The sequence below is a fragment of the Lineus longissimus genome, chromosome 9 (assembly GCF_910592395.1).
Source record: "Lineus longissimus chromosome 9, tnLinLong1.2, whole genome shotgun sequence".
NCBI classification, from domain to species: Eukaryota; Metazoa; Nemertea; class Pilidiophora; order Heteronemertea; family Lineidae; genus Lineus; species Lineus longissimus.
In genome coordinates, this window is record NC_088316.1 from 42,499 (window position 1) to 64,028 (window position 21,530).

The 21,530-nt window shown below is 41.9% G+C and overlaps 2 protein-coding genes across 3 annotated transcripts in view; both read right to left on the bottom strand.

Annotated features, from left to right (window-relative positions):
* Positions 1-577: 577 nt before the first annotated feature.
* On the bottom strand, positions 578-5,894 carry LOC135493482 (acid-sensing ion channel 5-like). Of its 2 annotated transcripts, none has more exons than XM_064780850.1 (10): positions 5,424-5,894; positions 4,246-4,513; positions 3,892-3,989; positions 3,607-3,746; positions 3,102-3,227; positions 2,742-2,891; positions 2,161-2,362; positions 1,824-1,968; positions 1,597-1,688; positions 578-1,207 (listed from the first exon to the last, which is right to left on the bottom strand). In XM_064780850.1, the coding sequence occupies exons 1-10, from the start codon at positions 5,548-5,550 to the stop codon at positions 1,065-1,067; spliced, it is 1,491 nt and encodes a 496-aa protein (XP_064636920.1). In that variant the 5' UTR covers positions 5,551-5,894; the 3' UTR covers positions 578-1,064. The 2 variants fall into 2 exon arrangements, with proteins under 2 accessions (XP_064636920.1, XP_064636921.1); XM_064780851.1 differs by lacking the exon at positions 5,424-5,894 and adding an exon at positions 4,766-5,083.
* A 653-nt stretch (positions 5,895-6,547) lies between these two features.
* LOC135493190 (gamma-aminobutyric acid receptor subunit alpha-5-like) overlaps positions 6,548-21,530 on the bottom strand; it is a 105,539-nt gene continuing 90,556 nt past the window's right edge. The window contains exons 5-11 of the mRNA XM_064780252.1: positions 20,702-20,922; positions 20,391-20,473; positions 20,015-20,155; positions 11,172-11,324; positions 10,500-10,660; positions 9,810-9,893; positions 6,548-9,232 (exon numbers count right to left, since the gene is read on the bottom strand). Coding sequence (XP_064636322.1) covers positions 8,882-9,232; positions 9,810-9,893; positions 10,500-10,660; positions 11,172-11,324; positions 20,015-20,155; positions 20,391-20,473; positions 20,702-20,922 — 1,194 coding nt within the window. The 3' untranslated portion in view covers positions 6,548-8,881. The remainder of the gene's footprint in view (positions 9,233-9,809; positions 9,894-10,499; positions 10,661-11,171; positions 11,325-20,014; positions 20,156-20,390; positions 20,474-20,701; positions 20,923-21,530) is intronic.

Below are 21,530 nucleotides of genomic sequence, written 5' to 3' on the forward strand. Positions count from 1 at the left end.
GCCAAAAACGCATTCCGTTTACGTTCTGTAGCAAGGACAGATCGAAGCCGATGGACTTGCTTTATATAGCAAAGATGATGTAGGCCTAGTTTAGATTACACGGTGTGACAGCTGTGTGTTCACTGTGGTGAGGCCTCGCATACTGGAATGATGAATCAGTCATGCACCTTCATGTCATGCAAGGTACATCATTTCTCTTATTGATTTCTATCTTCAACGTGTGTCTATATAAGGTATTGTTCAAATTGTACAAAGTTAAACAATACAATTGACAACTGACAATCCGAAAAGAAGGAAGGATTCTGTCAGAAGCAAGTCATTTATGTCACAAAGATGTTCATAGTGTTTTATAATCATCGACCTATACCTAGCGATCATTCCTTCAAGGAATTATGTCTTCATTTTTGGAGAAATCATAGCCAAATTATACAAGTGCTTACATCAGCAATGGCTTCATCTACACCAGGTGACTTACGCTACTCGTGTACGGGCTATTGACCGGCATGAACGTGGCAGGAAGAGATCGGATGAAATAAAGAAAAATACCATGCGAATATATTTATTTCTTTTAATTCGAAAAAGGAATATCAAAATATATCTTAACAGTTGACTAATAATCGTGAATTTAAATTAATGTTAATTGACTGGATTAAGTAAGTTCTGTGTTTTGATAGTGAGACTAGATACCGGTTGACTGGATTAAGTAAGTTCTGTGTTTTGATAGTGAGACTAGATACCGGTTGACTGTTCCAGCCACATTTAGTGGACCATATAACGCAAGTATGGGACGATGCTATTAAAACACAGTCAGTGATGAAACGACGATGCTAATATATTTTTTTCATGCTTATTCGACATGTTGGTAAAGATGTAACTAAACCAATATCCCCTGTAGCCAGGTACGACTCAGTAGAAACACTTTGCACTTTCTGTTCAAATTCGAACTTCTACGCGGGTGTATTATCGCATCTGGTATTTCCTGGCCCCTGGGCTCTACTCCTTTGAAATATCACACAGTTTTAGAGTGTGTTATATATTCATGGATTAAGACAAGTCCTAGGCACTTATTCCTCGGTTGACTTTGAGATCCTTCCTCTGGTGAATCCCTTGAAGGACATGTAGGTCCTCGCCATGAAATACTCGATGAACTCCAGCATAGTCAGCAGACTCATCCCGACGAATAGGCCCATTTGACCCCCGAGGTCGCCTGCATAGGAAATGAATCAGTATTGAACGAGCAGCCTAACATTTATTGTAGCCATAAGTGGAATCCATCATTAACTAGAGTTAAACAGCCATGATAGAACAATACCGTCAGAACCTTTTCATTGATTCTGGACGTGTGGCAACTAAACCACAGACTTAAGCTCAGAACAGCGTCCTTCCTATAAGTAATTACAGTGAGCTTGCAAACAAGGTTCTGTCTATGTCACAGACTGATCAAATACTAATTAGAGAGCACGTGAGATCTGATCAGTAAATAGTGCTTTAGGAGAAGATAACACTACCTTTCCAGGTGTGGGCATTGGTGAAAAAGGATGGATTTTAACCAGTACATGATATTCTTAATTGGTGAGATCAGTCAACTCCACTTACTGAGGAAAGATCCAGCATCAATGCTCGCTTGCTGTTGAATATGATCAAAGCTCAGGTCCTCATAATACACGCCTATACCCACGATGTTCTTGCTGAAATTGTGAGAAGACAATGATCAAAGCTCAAGTAACTTGTATATGAATTTCAACTATCACACTGGTGTCAGGGACGAAACTCTTGATGGACTGCCTTCCAGATTAATCAATGCCTGAGTGAGTCTTACTTACGAAATATAGGATTCGTCTAGTTTTCTTTGATGCTTGGTTTCTCTTGATCCGGCCAGTTTGGAATAAGAGAGTTGCACATCATACTCATGGAAGTTACACGGAACAGGACAGTTGCAATACCAATTGAAGTTTTCGTTGATTGAATCTGAAATATCAATTATAGGAGATCGAGGTTCAGACATGAAGGCTTTTACAATGTCAGCGTTGCTCTGTGTCCCGACCCGACACGTGGCTGGATAATAGACCCCACATATACCGTCTTCACTCCCTATTTATAGCTTTGAATCGTTGAGTTATGTCTCCAATCACTTCATTAAGTGGCAATAACATAACTTACGAGTAACCTTCTTCGCACACGCCATCTGTAGGAGAGTGCAGTTGGCGCCCTCTCCTAGTTGGTAGACGGGCTTACAGTGACACTCCTCCAGGATGTAGAATCGCTTGCACTCCATCACGCAGGCTGACCTTGTATACTGCTTGGAGTAGGACACCTTCATACCAGGGTCACATTCGCCCCACGGTCCCCCAAGGTTCGTGTGCTGGAACAAAATGACCAACACAACATTAATTTGAAACATCCAAACACAATTGTTTAATGGGCCGATTCACATTTTAAGGGTCGTCGGTTCAATGTGAGGCCCAACTTGCCCTTTATTGCATGTACCTACATCTCAAATTCAGATACAAATACGATATTGTCAGCTTCTTGATAACCAACAGTGCCTCCATGGAGACATAACAGTAACTACTGGAAAGCGCTTTGACGTCGAGCTCAGTATAAAGTGCTTAAAGCAGAACTCTAGAATGGCCATATCATCATGCCTCTTTCCCTCGTCAGTTACATCTATAGAGGTAAGGCAGTCATTCCGATCCATTTAAAATGGAACGTTCATATTAAATTATATCATGCAGACTTACATATTTTTCCTTGATGCCGGCATTGGCATGGGTGCCAGGGCTAACTGAGAGACCCTCCCATACTGCATAGGGAGGCTCGTACTCGGGGTGGACAAGAAATCTCGCGCCAGTCTCCCGAGTGGCTTGAGGTACCTCGGTTGAGTATTCATCCTGAGGTAAGAGGACGTTATAGTAGATATACAGGCAATAGAAGGGTTAGTTCTGATTCTAAAATACCTTGGTCGCAATTTGCACTGTGGCTCGCTCTGGCGGCAGATGGGTAGGTAAGCATAACTTAGGTAGTGCAAAATATAAAAGCAGTCATTTCTTGATGCCGAATATGAAGGAAGAGGCTTACCTCACGTCACCTTCTATACTTACGCTTAGTATATCTAGTTCCACTGTGAGTCCATTGGAAGAACCCGGCAGGATCTGAGTGAGTTTTTGACTAGAATCGCCATTAAATGTATAGCAGTTACCGAAAGCAGTGAATCTGTGAGTCCAGCTCTGGAAAATAATCTTTAGTCTGAGGAGGGGCAGACATAGACCAATGGTCACGTCGCTGTAACTGTAATGCTAGTCCGGGAAAACATCAGTCCTGTTTATAATGGGATAATTTGTGGCATAGTGGTTAGAGCAGCGGGCTTATAAACAGGGCGGCGGCGTTCATTTCTCGGGCGCGTCATTATGGGACTGACTGCTGGCTCAATACTCAAAAAACACTCGCATGGATAGCATTTTTGAAGATGCAGCCTTTTTCAAACATGTTCCTTTACTCTGTTGTTAGTAATATTATGAGTGTAATGTGTCGATCGTTTATCATTTAAATCAAAAGATAGATGAAAGGTTTTTCAATAAAACGTGAATCTGTATTTAAGACACCCACCGACAGGTCGCATGGTTTTCCTCTAAATGTACACGATATCAGAGTGGATCCATCTTGTAACGTCCATCCTTTCTGACTGATCATCTGTCCAACATCACCGCCACCAGGATACTTCTTCTCTAAGTCTTTATACATGATCTCTGTTAAGTTGATAACACAGAAACTTATTCGATTTCAATTTCAATTCATAAACATAAACAGCATATCATAACGTATGGCAAAGGAAAGAAGGCTTTGACGAGGCATGACACGCACTTTGACAATGTCTGCAAAAGTGACACTCACCTTTTAAACTACTGCTTGAGATGTCATAGAAGTGAGACAGTTCCTCCGCCGAGTTGAGCAGTTTGTAGTCGTCGTCTGTCAGTTTAGATTTGAGAAAGCTAAAAAGAGAAACACAAGTGGTGTTCAATGGTGTTTTGGGTTCATGATATTTTGGTATTACTAACTATCCAAAGCCTATTTATAAAAACTAAGTTTATACACTTTGAGTACCTACAATAAATAATATATCCGAATATAGTTTGAAACGTACACGACATGTAGGCCTATGTGATTTGAAAATGAAATCATTCCAGTCCCGACTTTGACCATCGTAATGACCAGTTCTGCTGCTGGTGGCGCGGTTAGCTTACTCACGTGTTATAATTACAGATTGTAACGGCAGGGAACTTCTTCTCCATCTCATAGACCCTCGATATATCTGTATTCGTCGGGAAGCTGAAGAAGTTCACAAACCGCAGCGAGATCTGCCAAGCCGCCAGGCTGAAAGCCATGGTGACCACCAGCACCCAAAACAGGCGCCGGGGCTTACGCTCACTCTCGGCAATTCTCGCGAGGCCATGACATGTGGTTGTGGACGCGAACTGGTACTCCAACGACTGGGGTTCTTCCTCTCCATCTAGCTCTGAAAGTGGACCAGATATGATATAGTTCAAAAGGGTAAAATCATGCGGATTCACTCCAAGATGATGAAATCTTTATCATCATAATAAATCCAAGCAAGACCGTATATTATCCGCCTGAAGAGCCATAGCTTGAAATGCAATGGAGAAAGTATGATAATGAACAATTCATCACCAACTTTTGAACTAGTGTTTTCAATCCAACCAGAGCTCGCGCCAATGCGGACAAAACAATTGACAATAAAATGACTTACCAGCTGTGACAAGTGGAATTTCCCTTCTAATGATTTAGAAGTGCCATATACGTAATCGATTTTACACATACATGTACAACACTGACAATTATGGGTCATTCATGCGCGGTGTATGTGAATCCACCGCAATAACATGACAGTTTATACGGATATGAAATTGTTACAAAACGACTAACAAATTACGATAGACCTACATATTAACAAGTTTGATGCTTTGAAAATTGATGTAAAGTGCTTTTGATTCCTCAGTGGAAGTACATGTACCGAAAGGTATGAAGCATAGCAGAGCAGGCCAAACATCATACGCTATGCGCGCCTCGAACATCAAGGTAAATGTCAGAAATAATTGCTTTTCACAGCAAAAAGCAGATGCTACTCATAACAAATACAAAGAACATGAAACATGTAGCCAACCTACAAACAATTTGTTGCTGAGCATGATAGAGAAGAAATGTGTATCTCTCTCTTTCATTTTTCGCCATGGAAATACTAAATAAGTGATGCAAAGAACTGTTGGTCTGCAATCGAGGTACGTTGCCGACAAGGGCACACAGAGATTTTCGAAATACTTTACGTTATCTGGCCCCAGCTTATCTTAGCCAACTGAGAGTACAAAAAATAAACGAGAATGCCTCTCATGTCTCATTGTTATACCTACCGTCTTCTGTCTTCACCTCGCCATCTGGGTGACAAGGATCGATGACCAACAACTCTCCTCGCTTCCCATACCACAGCACCAAGGGTTCCTTGTGCTTCCGGTTCATCTGCTGCTCGATAGGGGGCATCTTCTTGAAGGTGCAGTTCCAGTGTCAGTAAAACGTCAACCCCTGAAGGGAGGCACTGTGACCCGGCGCTGTGACAGCAGACCTGGAAGGCTCACATTTCCGGCTGCACCACCGGCAAAACTTCAAATGTCTCGAAATGTCAAAGAGGAGAAGGTCACTGGCCTTGATGTGTCGAAAATTAATCAGCGTATCACAGAAATAATCCAATGCACCACAGAACAGATAGAAATATAGAGCCTTGATCGACACCGAGAGTGAACCGAAAATAACGCTGTGCACTGTTAACTGCTCACCGTTTACACACTCGTATCTACACCATATAATACTTACAGGGCCATTCTTGTTCATAATGGCCCAACACAACAATCAATAGATTTGGTTTAACATACATCATGGCAGATGGCGTCTGACCATGGTTGTGCTCGATACGAACCATGATTACCTCAATTGGGGCTATTTAAAAGAACAAAACGCACATGTTAAACTTAATTGCACTCATTATGTGACTGTCAGTGCATCAGTGCACATGTACACACTGAGGCCAATTGTTGGCAATTAATTTGACAACAATATTTTACGTCTGAAATATGATTTTGTCTTGGTCCGATGTTTGGTTCAAGGATCAAGGATCAACACTCAACTGGCTGTGACTGTCTTACTCCCGTCTCAAATATGAGCGAGTCTTGACTGTCCGTATTGCCTCACGAAACACCGCTTGGATAGAGTTGTCATAACCCCCCCCCCCCAAATATCTTACCTCTTGCCACTGTTTGGCCTACATTTTAGCTCCAACCTCGCGGTAGTGTTTGGTGAGACAACTATTTTACCTCCAGTTCGGTATCAATTCCTTAAACGCGACATTCTACTTTCTCTACCTAATCTACGACGTAAACGATAGTCTTATAGGGTTTTTATCGCTATGTGGAAGTGGGAGTTTGATCAGCTTCACAGTTTTTATCTGAGGTAATTTGTAATACCGGGAAGCAAAGATAAAGCTAGAAAGAACAGCCGTTTTTCGAAAATCACACATGGTTTATTCGTAAAAATCTCGATGAAAAACTGAAACTATACATTTTGTACTTGCATGTAGAGAGATTGACTTCAAAAGAGACTTAAGGCAGAAACCAGGTGTTCACTTTATGATGTTGTTGATATGTATGGAAGTCTACTATCAAGGTCAATGGGAACTTTCAATCAAACCATGCAGGCCCATTCGAACTTAACCTGTGCTTATCATTCATGTCAGTCATCTGTTGACCACCGATTGGACTCTTGGCCCCTGATAGTAAACCTTTTGTTGGCCATGACCTGCACAGCACGAATAACGGACCTTTCGTATCGGTGATATAATTAAAGGCAGATTTGTCGAGAAAATGAGACGCAGCCTATAACAACTGAATAGTCTTCGAGTCTTCCTGCTCTAGATTGCAGTACTGTTACTGCACAGACGCAGCCTATAACAACTGAATAGATTCGAGTCTTCCTGCTCTAGATTGCAGTACTGTTACTGCACAGACGCAGCCTATAACAACTGAATAGTCTTCGAGTCTTCCTGCTCTAGATTGCAGTACTGTTACTGCACAGACGCAGCCTATAACAACTGAATAGATTCGAGTCTTCCTGCTCTAGATTGCAGTACTGTTACTGCACAGACGCAGCCTATAACAACTGAATAGTCGTCGAGTCTTCCTGCTCTAGATTGCAGTACTGGTCACTGCACAGACGCAGCCTATAACAACTGAATAGATTCGAGTCTTCCTGCTCTAGATTGCAGTACTGTTACTGCACAGACGCAGCCTATAACAACTGAATAGTCTTCGAGTCAAACACTAACAAAGTAATGCATCTAAATGATTCAGCTGTTGTCCATTAACACTGTATGGAAGAACACATTCCAAACTTGTCTAGCTGGAATGATTATGCTGTCGTAATATCATAGCGATGCAATGTTCAAAAAGACCTAATGAAAGTCAGTCTGCACACAAGTATTCTACAGTATATACATCCCATGTACATCATAACCATCACTGTCTACAATAGGTTTACACACAATTAAATGCACAAAATTGCATTTATTAGTTGGAAGTTGGCAAGACTGTTATATCCCCGAGTTAAAACACCATTATTAGAAAAGGAGAGTTCGCTAGGCGCATACTTTGGCCGAGTTCTCTCTATCCGAAATGGAGGCAAGACACGCACTGGCAATAACTAAATGCCACTATCCTTGAAACCAGCTGGTCTCACCAATTGTGTGGCCAACAATCAGTGGCCATTTCGAGTCCTATGGCATCAAGGTCTCTTCCTGTGACCGGGGAACATTTGATCCTTCTTTCAATTTCTAAGGACATACTACGCGCAATGACCGTCCAACATCCTTCACCAAAGAAGCAACAACGTCATGATATTTTACATTATCATGAGCTTAGTCTGCCTACAGCATGCCAGGCTGCTGTCAATCAATAAACACATTTGAAAAACCTGCTCACATCCGCTGTGTTAAGTAGCGTCAACTTTCTAACGTCTGCATTGTGCCTTTATGACTGAACTGCTCTGAACATTATGAGAATATCCTCCTGCAAGCCACCTTTATATCAAGTGAGGGAAACCACCAGAAATGCATTTGCCTTTTGAGTAAAAGGAGGTGGTAATTGCATTGGCAACCTTGTACCGGTATCCCGTGCAGTTCATCCGTGTGAGATGGCGTTATTAGTGGCTGTTGCTCTGGTGGCTCTGACATCCTCGGCACAGAGGCTCTACCTCTTTTAGCTTGCCACAGGCCTACCAATGAAAGATGCAAAAATGTTGATAGCGTGCTACACATATATGTTGTCTTCTGAGGAGGCAATGAACATGGCTGTTCCCGCGACCATCCAACATTCCAAGCAGTGGAGCAGATTCCACTTGGCATTGACAAGAAATCCTATAGATTACCTCCCGATTTGCCCTGATCTTTGTAATGTTCGCTGTGTATCGTTCTGGCACCACTACTCCTAAGACTCGAATCATCGCAGTGGCGTTTCCTGCTGTCTTTGCAGAAGAATCATTCAAATATACGAGATGAGTAGCGCGGACACCATGCAAACCAGTGGTTGTGTTCGGTTAGTACAAAGAATGACAGAGTTTATAGGCCTACTGGGTTTACTCTCTCAATATTTCAGTTCCGTACTTTGTGTTTGGTGGCGTTCTGATATTGCTCTATTCGGTTATCTCATCGGCGTTTCCCGGTGTCCACCAGAAGAATCAGCCAAAACACGAGTCCAACAGCCGCCACGAGGCCTGCACACATGATGATCATCCCATTGTCCCAAGGGTAAGAAACGTCGGCACTTCGTCATTGCATAAAGTGAAGATCAGTCGCTCCACCTTCGATGCGCGGGTCCGACTTGGTGTAGGCAACCCAGTAAGCCACATTCAAGGCACCGAATGCCAGCGGGAAGAGAACCCGAGAAACCCGGTCTATCAAGCTCACACTGTTCACGACACCTTGCCGTCGCCGCGATTTGATTATCAAATTCCGATATTTCTGATTGCCTTGAAGGCAGTGAAATAAGTCGTACCACACTGAGCGTTTTTGTCTGAAATGTATTTGTTCAGTTTCAGCGTTTGTATTGTTTTTGAACTTCTTTTGTTCCGAGTAGTTGTTGGAAGTGTGATTGTGACCGTGGTAGTAGTGCATGGAGTTCTGAAAGAGGAGAACAAGGACCAGTAGAGAGGAGCTTTACATCTGCGGCAATGCACTACGTAAACTGTAGGACTGGGACCCGAAGTCCTTTGTATGGGCGTTCCAGTCAATACTCTCATTGTTTGCGTAACTCATTTACCTTTGCAAATGCACGGGTAATTAATGCCTCGACGAGTCCATTTTAAACAATCTGTTGGCCGCATTGTGTGCGTACACGTAACGTAATACATGATTCAATGTTAGATCTTGGCTGGAGGGCAGGGTGAACACACGTTTGTGTGGTCGCTCCTATGTATAAGTGGTTGACCTACAGTTTACGGATATGAACTGCCGAATAGTGTGTGGTATTTTGGTCAAATCGTCCATGCATGGTATTGCGTGGCTGAGATGGCTGTGAAATATCTTTTAAGCATGTTGGATCAATTGCGTGGTTGAATCTTGAATACTTGGACGTGTTGGATTATCCTCATAAATCTTAGTGAAATATTGAACATGTCGGATTGTTAGTGATATACTGGGCATTAGTAGACAAATCGTTGCGGTGTTTTGATATTTACCGGCACATATCAATACTCACCTGATTACAGAGAACCTCGGCCTCCTCTTCTTCCTCGCTGTCCTCCGAGTCTGACACACAATGGGGCATCTCACCATAGCCAACCTTTTGGAAGGAAAAACAATTTGTAAGATCAGATAGTCTTGATCTGCGGCTGACGACAATAACATTACGCACTTCGCCTTTGCCTTTGCCCAACAAGGTTCGCGTGTACAAGCAGTAACCATCCGCCAAAACCAAGGCAGTACATGTAGCTAGTCACCTCAAACAAGGCAATGCAGGCATATTCAACCTTATCGTATTTTTGACTTCATGAAGCTGTAACACCCAATGAAATGTCAATGTAAGAACACCTTTCGGATAGACAATACTTAGTACGTGAATGTGATGAGAAAATGATATAAATTGAACATATCTGGACTAAAATCAAACTCCTTCACCGTGACGATATTCTGATAACAGAGTTGTGCGCCAATGATGATTTTACTTGGTCCAGAAAGTTATGAAAATAACATGTAAACCAAACTTGGCAAAAGTGAGGACCCTAGCAAACACGGATGCTATACTAAAGCTAAAGTTGATGACCACGAACCAATCGAGGACTGTGGCGTTAGATTTTGCCTGCTGTCGACTTGTAGGGTGGTTAGGGTCAGCACAGTGCTGAGCCTTGCCAGGAACAGTATTGGTTTGGTGCAAAACACGTCTACTTACCTTAGTAAAGTAGTGGACACCGGCAAACTCAAACATGGATGCAATAATGAAGACGAAACACATGACCACGAACCAATCAAGCGCTGTGGCGTAAGCTACTTTGGGTAGATTTTGTCTGCTGTCCATCTGAAGCGTGGTCAGGGTGAGCACAGTGGTGATCCCTGCGAGGAAAAAACAGCAACGTTCTCTACTCGTTATACCGTGAACAACAACATGGTCACTAAGATATTGATTTCCTTGTTAATCAACTTCCAATCCACTTAGCATCGAATTCAAAACGCATATTACCTTTGGTATCAAACACCAATTCATGTATCTTTCTCCAGCAGCACGATTCGAGAGATAATTCACTCACCATTAACACTTTCATTGAGAAAAAGAATGAATACTAGTATTTGCGCTTGAACACACTGGTCCTGTCATATACGAACACTTTCGGATAGAGGGCCAAAGCCCTACATGGTCCGGTGGTCATTGTTTGTGCAACTCATATACGTGTACTATGATTGCAATATGCCAGGACAAAGGCCTCGACGAGTCAGCCCATTTCAAATATCTGGTCGGCCGCATTGTTTCAGAAGGACACTTGTGTTGAATTTGATCAAGTTAGATAGCGTCGTTATACAGGATTTGTTGAGTTGTTCTCTTTCTTGAATTTGTTGATATAATTACCCAGTCCGATCCTGTCAGCGGTCGCCTCCCTGTTCAGCCAGAAAGACACCCATGACAGCACCACGATGAGGATACAAGGCACGTACACTTGGATGAGGAAGTAGCCCATGTGTCTGGTCAGCTTGAACTGCACTCGCATTATCGAGTATTCACCTAGAAATAGAGATAGTTAGGTGGTTAAAGAGTGTGCCTGTCATCTATGTCTGGTCAAGTTGAACTGCACTCGCATTATCGAGTATTCACCTAGAAATAGAGATAGTTAGGTGGTTAAAGAGTGTGCCTGTCATCTATGTCTGGTCAGCTTGAACTGCACTCGCATTATCGAGTATTCACCTAGAAATAGAGATAGTTAGGTGGTTAAAGAGTGTGCCTGTCATCTATGTCTGGTCAGCTTGAACTGCACTCGCATTATCGAGTATTCACCTAGAAATAGAGATGCGTGTAGTTAAAGAGTGTGCCTGTCATCTATGTCTGGTCAGCTTGAACTGCACTCGCATTATCGAGTATTCACCTAGAAATAGAGATAGTTAGGTGGTTAAAGAGTGTGCCTATCATCTATGTCTGGTCAAGTTGAACTGCACTCGCATTATCGAGTAGTCACCTAGAAATAGAGATAGTTAGGTGGTTAAAGAGTGTGCCTGTCATCTATGTCTGGTCAGCTTGAACTGCACTCGCATTATCGAGTAGTCACCTAGAAATAGAGATAGTTAGGTGGTTAAAGAGTGTGCCTGTCATCTATGTCTGGTCAGCTTGAACTGCACTCGCATTATCGAGATAAAGACATTTTGAAATGATTAAGGTGGGTGCCTGTCATCTGCGTAATCTGCCGTTGGCTCGAAGCGTTCCGTGAAACTTCGTGCCGTACCAGGTCCGCTTTTTATTTCATCTGGAAGAAGGACAATGAATGGGTAACTTACGGCCGCAGCCGTTGTAAAAGCACAATCAGCTTCTCCGTAAAAATGACCAACCTAGGAGTTCAGAGTGAGATCACGGAAACTTAGCCCCAAAAGGTATATCTTCGTCGAATAATATCACATTTCCAAAACCAAGATAGATGATTCCCTCGATGCTTTCTTGTCTTTTGGGACCTTCATGGTTCCCGCGTTCTCAGTCTGTTCAATCGAAATAAGACCTAAAGGCTCAAAGCTCCCAATAATGTTCATCACCAAAAAGCCAATATGTGGATATTGATATTGATATTGTCCAAAGGGAACAGCGGAAGGTGATCCCTTTCAATTATTACAAGAGGGATGGCTACTGCTTTTGTTATGACTTTTTGTGATAAATAATGGAGCGTTGTTATTGTCGCCAATGGTATAATGGCAATCCATTTATCATATGGTGTCAAAGGGATCTAAGACAGCACGGTTGCTGGCTACCATTTTTCTTTCTCAAGATTTCTCAAGCTACCCTTTTTGAACGGATCTCCCGGCCAGTCTCGCCACATCATTAAACTTAAAAGCAACCTTAAGTATCTCAATAACCTTAAAGCACAGTCATTAACAGCGCTTCCCCCTTTCAATTAACTGTTATTAAATTCATCACAATTCCGCTAAAATATGGCATCCAGGGTAATGTCGTATACGTCTCGTTTAATTCAAATGTCCTAACCCTTTAGAGGCGTGTATTGAGAGACACTTCGCATTGCACTGAACCATTCGTTGTTTTAGATGGGAATTTAGGGCAGTCGTGAGAGGTGCTGTATCTTACTAGTGAAGGTACCATGAGAGTGACATTGGTGCAGTTTCAATTACTCTCTGATAATGATGAGGCCAATTTTAATAGTTGGCTGACATTATCAGATATCTTTAAAATCCTGTGAAAACAGTTTCACTGATTTATACCACAGGGTTCTTACAGTCGAGGACACCCTTAGCTTGATCGTGGCTCTTCAGGAATGGAATAACTGTTCACTAGAGAGAGGATACGATTCCATGTATTATCTAATAAATGTAATGTTACAACAACAGTTGGCATAGTTATTAAAGACCTCTTATCACTATGCTAATAATTGACCAATTATTCGATAACCGCGCAGAAGACAAGGTCAAGTTGGTTAATTATCTAATATCTAAGATCACTCGATATCTGATAGATCTGACCATGGTTTATCATAACAGTAAGGATACGCGGGCATATCTGATAGATCTGACCATGGTTTATCATAACAGTAAGGATACGCGGGTATACCATCTGATCGATCTGACCATGGTTTATCATAACAGTAAGGATACGCGGGCATATCTGATCGATCTGACCATGGTTTATCATAACAGTAAGGATACGCGGGCATATCTGATAGATCTGACCATGGTTTATCATAACAGTAAGGATACGCGGGTATACCATCTGATCGATCTGACCATGGTTTATCATAACAGCGAGGATACGCGGGTATATCTGATCGATCTGACCATGGTTTATCATAACAGCGAGGATACGCGGGTATACCTGACCATTCGTTCTACAAAGGGACAACGTTTTCTGGGTGAAAAAGGAATTATAAGTCTCGAATGATGCATAAGGTAAGAATGCGTGCAGTCCTGGAGAATTGAACGGGCGTAGTTCAGGACCGGTTCTGGTCGGTATCCCTCAAACCAAATGCTTTACCATGCTCAGGGTCATATTAAAGATCTCTGTCTTCCAAGCTTATGTTGTACAATATTAAACCTTTCGTCCGCCTCGCCGTGCTTTGAACTAACAATTTGAAACATCCTTCAACTCTGGCAAAACCTAACGCAAGGTATGTTTGATGCAACTTTGGTAATAATGGATAACGTATTCCAGTAGTTTCAAGCTCAACGACCGAGTCCACTCGATTGGTTTCACTGAGAAACATCATGTACACCCCAAACTGTGTACGCTTCTGTAGGATAAGAATAATCCTTCGCTCATCCTTCATCCAAATGGGTGAAACAGCACAATCGTCGCGTCTGTCGTTCCAGTGCGACTTACTGATGTGTTTTGGTTTCATAACATTGTTGGTCCATGTCCCTGGACTTTGAAATGTCATAACTATCATATTCCGCTGAAGACAGAATTAAAACAAGCTCAAAATTGAAAATCATGTGTCACTCGTCATGAGAACTAACCAAGCATGTGTTACTTTCCAACCGTGAGAAGTTGCAGAGCATGTGGTGCAGAAACAATAACTGCCGGTTTACGCAGTTTGACCTCTATCACCTTGAAAACGAGGTCAAACCTCAAACCCAGAAGTTATGTGGTGTATCTTGTTAGATGTACAATTGATACACATCTAGTCAGGATCAATGCATAGTATAAGGTGCAATTCAAATGTTAAGCAATAGTTACAGCGTAGAAGTAAATTTTCAAATAAAATCTCGTGAGGCCACTAGTTAACACATCTCTAAAGTTTCATAACAAAATCGGCGACGGCAAGCAGTGAATGGCCATGTAGTCCTTTGGAGTCTCCCTCCGAGGCTCGGGGAACAGCGAGATTGTGTTATTAGCGTGATTATCTATGGTACACGACTGGATGTTGGTTCCACTCATGGCCTTGTTGCTCCACCGGTCACCAGTCAGAGCCGAGGGTAGAGGAATAACAGAATTGTTGACCATTACATTTAGTCGACATAACTGGGATCTGACCTGGATTTTGTCGGAGAATGTATTTACTGCAACAAACAATCAAACTTATTACTCACCGCCGTTAGAATGGCTACCTTACCGCCTACAGTAGCAACCCCGGGGCGTAGGCAAATGAGTCCACGTCTTTGCCAGATAGTCTGTGGTACCGTGGCTACATGAATAAAACTGATGTGAGTGCGACCACTTGGCTTTCCCTGCACAAGAAACAGAATGCGTACATGCATCTACATCATCGAAAGCAAGTGACCATGCCAATGACAGGGATTGCATTTTATGAATGCGCTTATGTGAGTCTGCGTCCTCGGATAAAAAACATAAGAGGCCTACTAAGTATTAAATATTCTGAACTCGTCTGTTTTGATAAAATGTTGCATTGCAATAACTTCCGTCTGGTGAGCCGCATACAGTTCTTAACCTTCCGATTCTAAACACTATTCAGCCGAGGTGATGAAATCACGTGAGCACTTACTTGCCCTATTCAGCCGAGGTGATGAAATCACGTAAGCACTTACTTGCCCTATTCAGCCGAGGTGATGAAATCACGTAAGCACTTACTTGCCCTAAAAATCGTCGGTCACAATTCGTAGGTCACGTAATGTACTCCTATGACTTAACTGTGAGGAAGCTGTTATCACCAGTTCGGTAATAGAACGTATATGATATGATGCCCGGGATCTGAAGCCCAAAACTGCCCAGGGTGATTTTGTTGAAATGCTAAATACGCCAGTATATTATTCCCGCTCTGGTTCTTCACAGGTACTTACTTTCACACGAATACTCAAGTTGTAGAAACTGATTTGGAATTGTCCTCCTCCAAGATGATATAGATGGATAACTTTCTTATCGTTAAATATCAAGCCCGCCGGGTAATCGTCCTTCGAATGCTTTCGTATCGATAGTTTGGTCAATAAGAGGAGTTTACCAGAATGAAAATTGAAAACATAGATAAAGTGATACCGTATCCTGTATGCAGCACCACCAATAACCACCGGACTAATAAATACGAACTCATTGTAATGACCACTATATACATACTTTTTCCCATATGTCATTTCAAACTGTATCAGAGAGAATTTCTGAACCGTTTTCAATTCTTTCACGCTGACAACTTCAATGAATAACCGGGCAACGCTTCCTTGCAGTACAACCGATGCTCTCCATAAATGATCCGAGCGTGTTTGAAAGAAACCGCCTCCATACCAGTTAAGAGAATACAAATGGCTAAAAACCAAGTCAACGTTTAGTTTTGATTGCTTCCTTTTCAATTTGACCTCTTCATCAGAAACGAACAGTCTGCATCCTCGCTAAATGAACAGGCCTGAATAAGTTAAAATGTTTCAAACAATGGCGATGATGAAAAAACTATTTTAATTGTACTTTGAACCTTATCACCAAACCACTTTCTGAGTACATGTACTTAGGTGTCTAATTCCATTTATTCGAAAAGATAACTTACTTCACGCATGTGAAATCCGGGCAGGTCTTTGTCTTACTTGCCTTACTCTACGCATGTGAAATCAAGGCAGGTCTTTGTCTTACTTGCCTTACTCTACGCATGTGAAATCAAGGCAGGTCTTTGTCTTACTTGCCTTACTCTACGCATGTGAAATCAAGGCAGGTCTTTGTCTTACTTGCCTTACTCCACGCACGTGAAATCAAGGCAGGTCTTTGTCTTCATTGCCTTACTCTACGCATGTGAAATCAAGGCAGGTCTTTGTCTTACTTGCCTTTCTCTACGCATGTGAAATCAAGGCAGGTCTTTGTCTTACTTGCCTTACTCCACGCATGTGAAATCAAGGCAGGTCTTTGTCTTACTTGCCTTTCTCTACGCATGTGAAATCAAGGCAGGTCTTTGTCTTACTTGCCTTACTCTACGCATGTGAAATCAAGGCAGGTCTTTGTCTTCATTGCCTTACTCTACGCATGTGAAATCAAGGCAGGTCTTTGTCTTCATTGCCTTACTCTACGCATGTGAAATCAAGGCAGGTCTCTGTCTTACTTGCCTTACTCTACGCATGTGAAATCAAGGCAGGTCTTTGTCTTACTTGCCTTTCTCTACGCATGTGAAATCAAGGCAGGTCTTTGTCTTACTTGCCTTACTCTACACACGTGAAATCGGATGACACCTCTACCACAGTTGTTATTAAACTATATAGCCAAGCTTTGAAATGACTTACATTATCCTGAGTGTGATGTTTATGTCTTGTTGTCATCACCTTTGCCTCCTGATTTAAGCATTCCGTTCGCTTAAACCAGTACTTATTAGATTTCATGTCACAAAACATCATGAGGTGACACACCGAAATATCGTCTGTCAAAGCAAAGCCTGTGCACGGTTTGTAAACGTGGCAGAAAACGGCACACTGTACAGCACTCTTCCTCAGTAAATAAAGAACTTTGATAAAGTTCTGTAAGTGAGCCAACTTGAGTTTAACTTCAACAAATGTTTGGACTGACGACAGGCTATTGCCAGACACTATTATCACAGGAATGGCTAATATGACGAAGGATATCAACAAAAGTTGACATGAAGTCATCTCTGTCGTCTCTAAGCCATGAATGCTAAGGCGTCATGATTCCAATATGTTTGAATGATGGCAGACTATGAGACAATACGGTCGATACTCACCCGTTTTATTGATTAATATGTTTTTGTTGGGATATTGTTTTGTTTATAATGATCAAAAAACACTCTGTGATTTCAATCAGTGAAACCAATTATAAAGGCGCAAAAGTTTATCAATACATGTACATATTTTGATAACAGCGTGTTTCTAAAATTGGGTAGATTCCATTCCCCCTTCCTTTCTTCAACTGGACATGGGGCAGGCTCAATCCAATGTTACTCATATGAGTACCCTTTTTCGAATGTTGGGTCGTTATGGGTCAACGACTGGATGGATTGTAATGCTGTCAACATGACCACAACCGGCTTCAGGTCATAGTTCCCACAAAGCTGGAATGGTGCTCATTTCAGCGTCTCGAGTTTTAGGTCCATTCCTATCAAATTTCACTTCCTGAATCAAGAACCAATGCCGTCGATTCCAACTTCTATTTCCAGTGCCTTCTCCTCGCATCCACGATCCTCGTGGTGGTCCTACTACTTGACGAGGCATCGGCCACGCATCGGCAGACGTGTACAGTAACAGACTGTATGAGAAGTAAGAACCGCTGCCTCTCGGAAAGAATCCCCATCAGGTGTACAAGAGGATGTCCCGTGAACAAAAGACGGAACTGCGCCGCGGCAGTCCAGTGCAAGCGAAGCCGATGCAACTTACGATTCAACTATTGTGTTGCTGTATGTCGGGGATAGATTCGCTGTTAAAGATAAATGCCAAAATGTAAAGACGGAAGCAGGGAACCAGAGTATTTTACTGTCATGTCGACTGTGTCACTGTGAGGCTGGCTGTCGGACATTCGTGGCAACATATACAATTCACATTCCACGCTAGCGTCTACTAGAAGACACATCAAACATTGCGGAGGTCAGGCTGCAGTTTACGGGAGGGACAGATAGGCTCAGATGTTGGAAGCTATGTGAGATTTCCTATACGTTCCTTTTTATGAGTGCAATATTCACTTGGCAACTGAAATGACAAGTGGGCGGACGCTGGTTTTCACCATGAATATCAACTAATTTGATACTTTCCTTGCGTGGCATGGGGTGATGCCATATCATGTTCATTGATACAGACAGCATTCCATAACCAGCAGCATTCCCATCAATACAATTGAATTATCCCTGATAAGCGCCCTATTTGATTAGTGGGCTAATGCTAGGGGAGATTGGGGTAATGATTGACTCGGCTCGGACGGTTCGTGCTTACAGCGATAGTACCGCAAACACAACAGAGAATTGTCACACTTTCTTGTATGAAAGGAAGTGAGTTGTCCGCTTGCATTTCTATCACAAGGCTGAATCTCAGTTCATCACATGACAAATCTCGGTGGTCAAAATGTTATCATGGCGACAACGACAATCCTAATCATCTTCGATTCCTCGTTGTAGGTTTGGCCTAATTGAGGTTGTGACAAATCTGGATTAAATTTGTGAATGTTACGAAAACATCTTTATATCATTTCACCGCTTGATCTAAAATAACTTGTGCAAAAGTATGAAATGTTCCTGAAATCAAATCTGTGTATACTTTTTAGTATCTAGTACCTGCATTTCGATCATAATAAATAAGATAAAAAGATATTAGTCGACAATGACTTAACGTATCAACTGGACCAACGCCTAAAAATGTAATCTGTTCTTGGTTGATGAGGCGAGCCAGACGCACTAATGAAGAAACCCTTTAGTAACATCTAGTGTATCATCGTGCTCGTCCCCGCACCACTGTACCATGGAAAACAACACCTCACCAATCATTCCTGAATCACACATTTCACAGCATTTGTTATGTATGCTACCCGAGACACCGTCATCATGATGTTTTGGTCTATTACCTCGTCCCGGCCATTAATTTTGTGTCAGCCACCAATGGCAGCCTTTGGTTTTCTCACCGATATACTTGTATACTGTGTGTAAAAAAAACATGACCTTCTATTGATTGTTAATAGCTTGCTTCTCACTGGGTGAGGTTTAACGAAATATTTTGATCGTTTAAGCAATACGCCGGTGATGAAATTCTTTTTTACGATCATGACTTACAATGAAACAAAGCACCTATAAACAATCGAAGGTAAGACATTTTATGTGACACGTAGTAGCGATACCGGCCAGACATTACGGCCAATTGGTCATGTTTGTTCTCAAGCGTTTCATCTCGCCGCACATTAATGATGAGAGTTTTGTGGTGTTCATGGCCAACTGGTGGGCGTGATGAATTCCGGACAGAACAGCCACAGACTCTAACCCTACCTCTTCACACACCGGGTGCACTTCAGTCTTTTGACCAAGCCCATACATTTGCTTTAAGAAAAAACACCAGACCTTTTCCAGAAGGTCTTAGACCATTGACGACCAGTGCAATAATATTTCCTAAGCCTTGCCTTTGCCTTTTTTTCAATTACGGTAACTGTATTTTGTCTGTTTGATAATTGAAATAATCCCCTGTCACCCAAAACACACCCGTTCAATTCATTCGTATTGGGACTTATCCAGTCTGAATCAGCATGATCAAATGGTACACGGTCCATCCTAATCAACCAATATCAGCCACAAGTATTAGCATTGGCATTTCTAATATTCTTTAAACGTTGCCAATAAGAACTTAAGGTGATCCTACCTTTTTCTGTGACTATGGTGAAGTTCTGCTGAGGATAGTCTGTGAGATCAAACTGTGACAAACGCATGTCCCTTGAAATTTCGACGGAACTCCGATTGGAATGTCTCCATTCATACACAACATCATTTCTATTATATGCATCTAGAAAATAAAGGGAAATAATTAACATCATTATTCCTAGATGAGATATGTAATCATAATCTGAATGAGGGTTACATAAACTGGTGTCCTGTGCAAATGAGCATGGAACGAGAGCCAGTGACTGTCAAAATTTTACTGAACACGAATACAAGCTCCGATGCAATGCTTTTCACAAAAACTGTTAATAAAGAATATCAAAATATATCAAAAACAGCGATATCAAAAACATACTTACAGCTACCAAATATAAGCGGACAGACCTGGTTATCTATTGGAAAATACTCCAAATACATAGGACAGCTGGCTTTGATTGTCAGTCTGAAACAGAATTAGAAACTGACATCAACCTCGGGAGGGAAGAAAAGTAGTTTTTCTTTAGCTGAAGTAGTCATGTGGACTTGACAGAACCCGCATCGAAGGTCTAGCTTGGGTAGGTGGCGCAAAAATTGGTTTGTCTGCAATGAAGCCAGATGTACCGTTTCTAGTAAATTTGATTTGATGAATGGAGTTGGAACTGGCTTTCGCATTGAAAAATTCATTACCCACCTCATTGAGTATAAAATTTGGCCATCTTCATTGATCCGTAACAACTTATTAGGTGTTGTTATCATATGAAGGTAAGAGCCGCGGCCATTTTGGAAGAATGTGTCAGGTTTCCAAATCCTCTTCAGGATGCTGATATGAACAGGAAGAGACCTTTTAGGGCCTTTGAATCGCAGCCTCTTGTCCGTCCAATATTGACGAAAGTAACAATCCATCGAGTAAGCCTGCAAATAGAAAGAAAAGCTGCCGATAAAAGTGTCCAGTTTTGTTTTGTTTATTCATGATTAAAACAGTCTTTTAAACATTCTAATGCACAAAGTGTCCTTGAGAAGCGCCTCAAGGGTCAAAGAACCACATATTGCATGTAAATCACTTCAGACACGGCTGTTCTGGTTTCTAACAACAAAAGATAAGTTTGTGACTCAAATCACACGAGAGACGCACGCATTGCGTCAATTTCCATACGTGACTTAGTTAGACGATGAATTAGGAAGAATGCGATATCTTCCCACTCTAAATGAAAATGAATGGACTCTGGTGTCTGAATAATCAGACCACTAAATGCATTCAGCTCTTAGATATTACAACCTGGATATTTTGCAAGATAATAGGTAAAATATTGTTCTGGGCCACGTTGACTGACACTAATCTAAGGATTGATTTCATTTGGCCTAAGAGGAACTACTTAAACTTAATTGAAGAGGATATGCAAATCTATGCAGATTTTCTCCCTCGGTGTCCCTGTAGCACAATTCCAATCGTATTGTTTAGGATGGTTAATGGCGAACTGGCCTTTATTATTGAGCGAATCATGAGCAAGGGCTAATGAGGC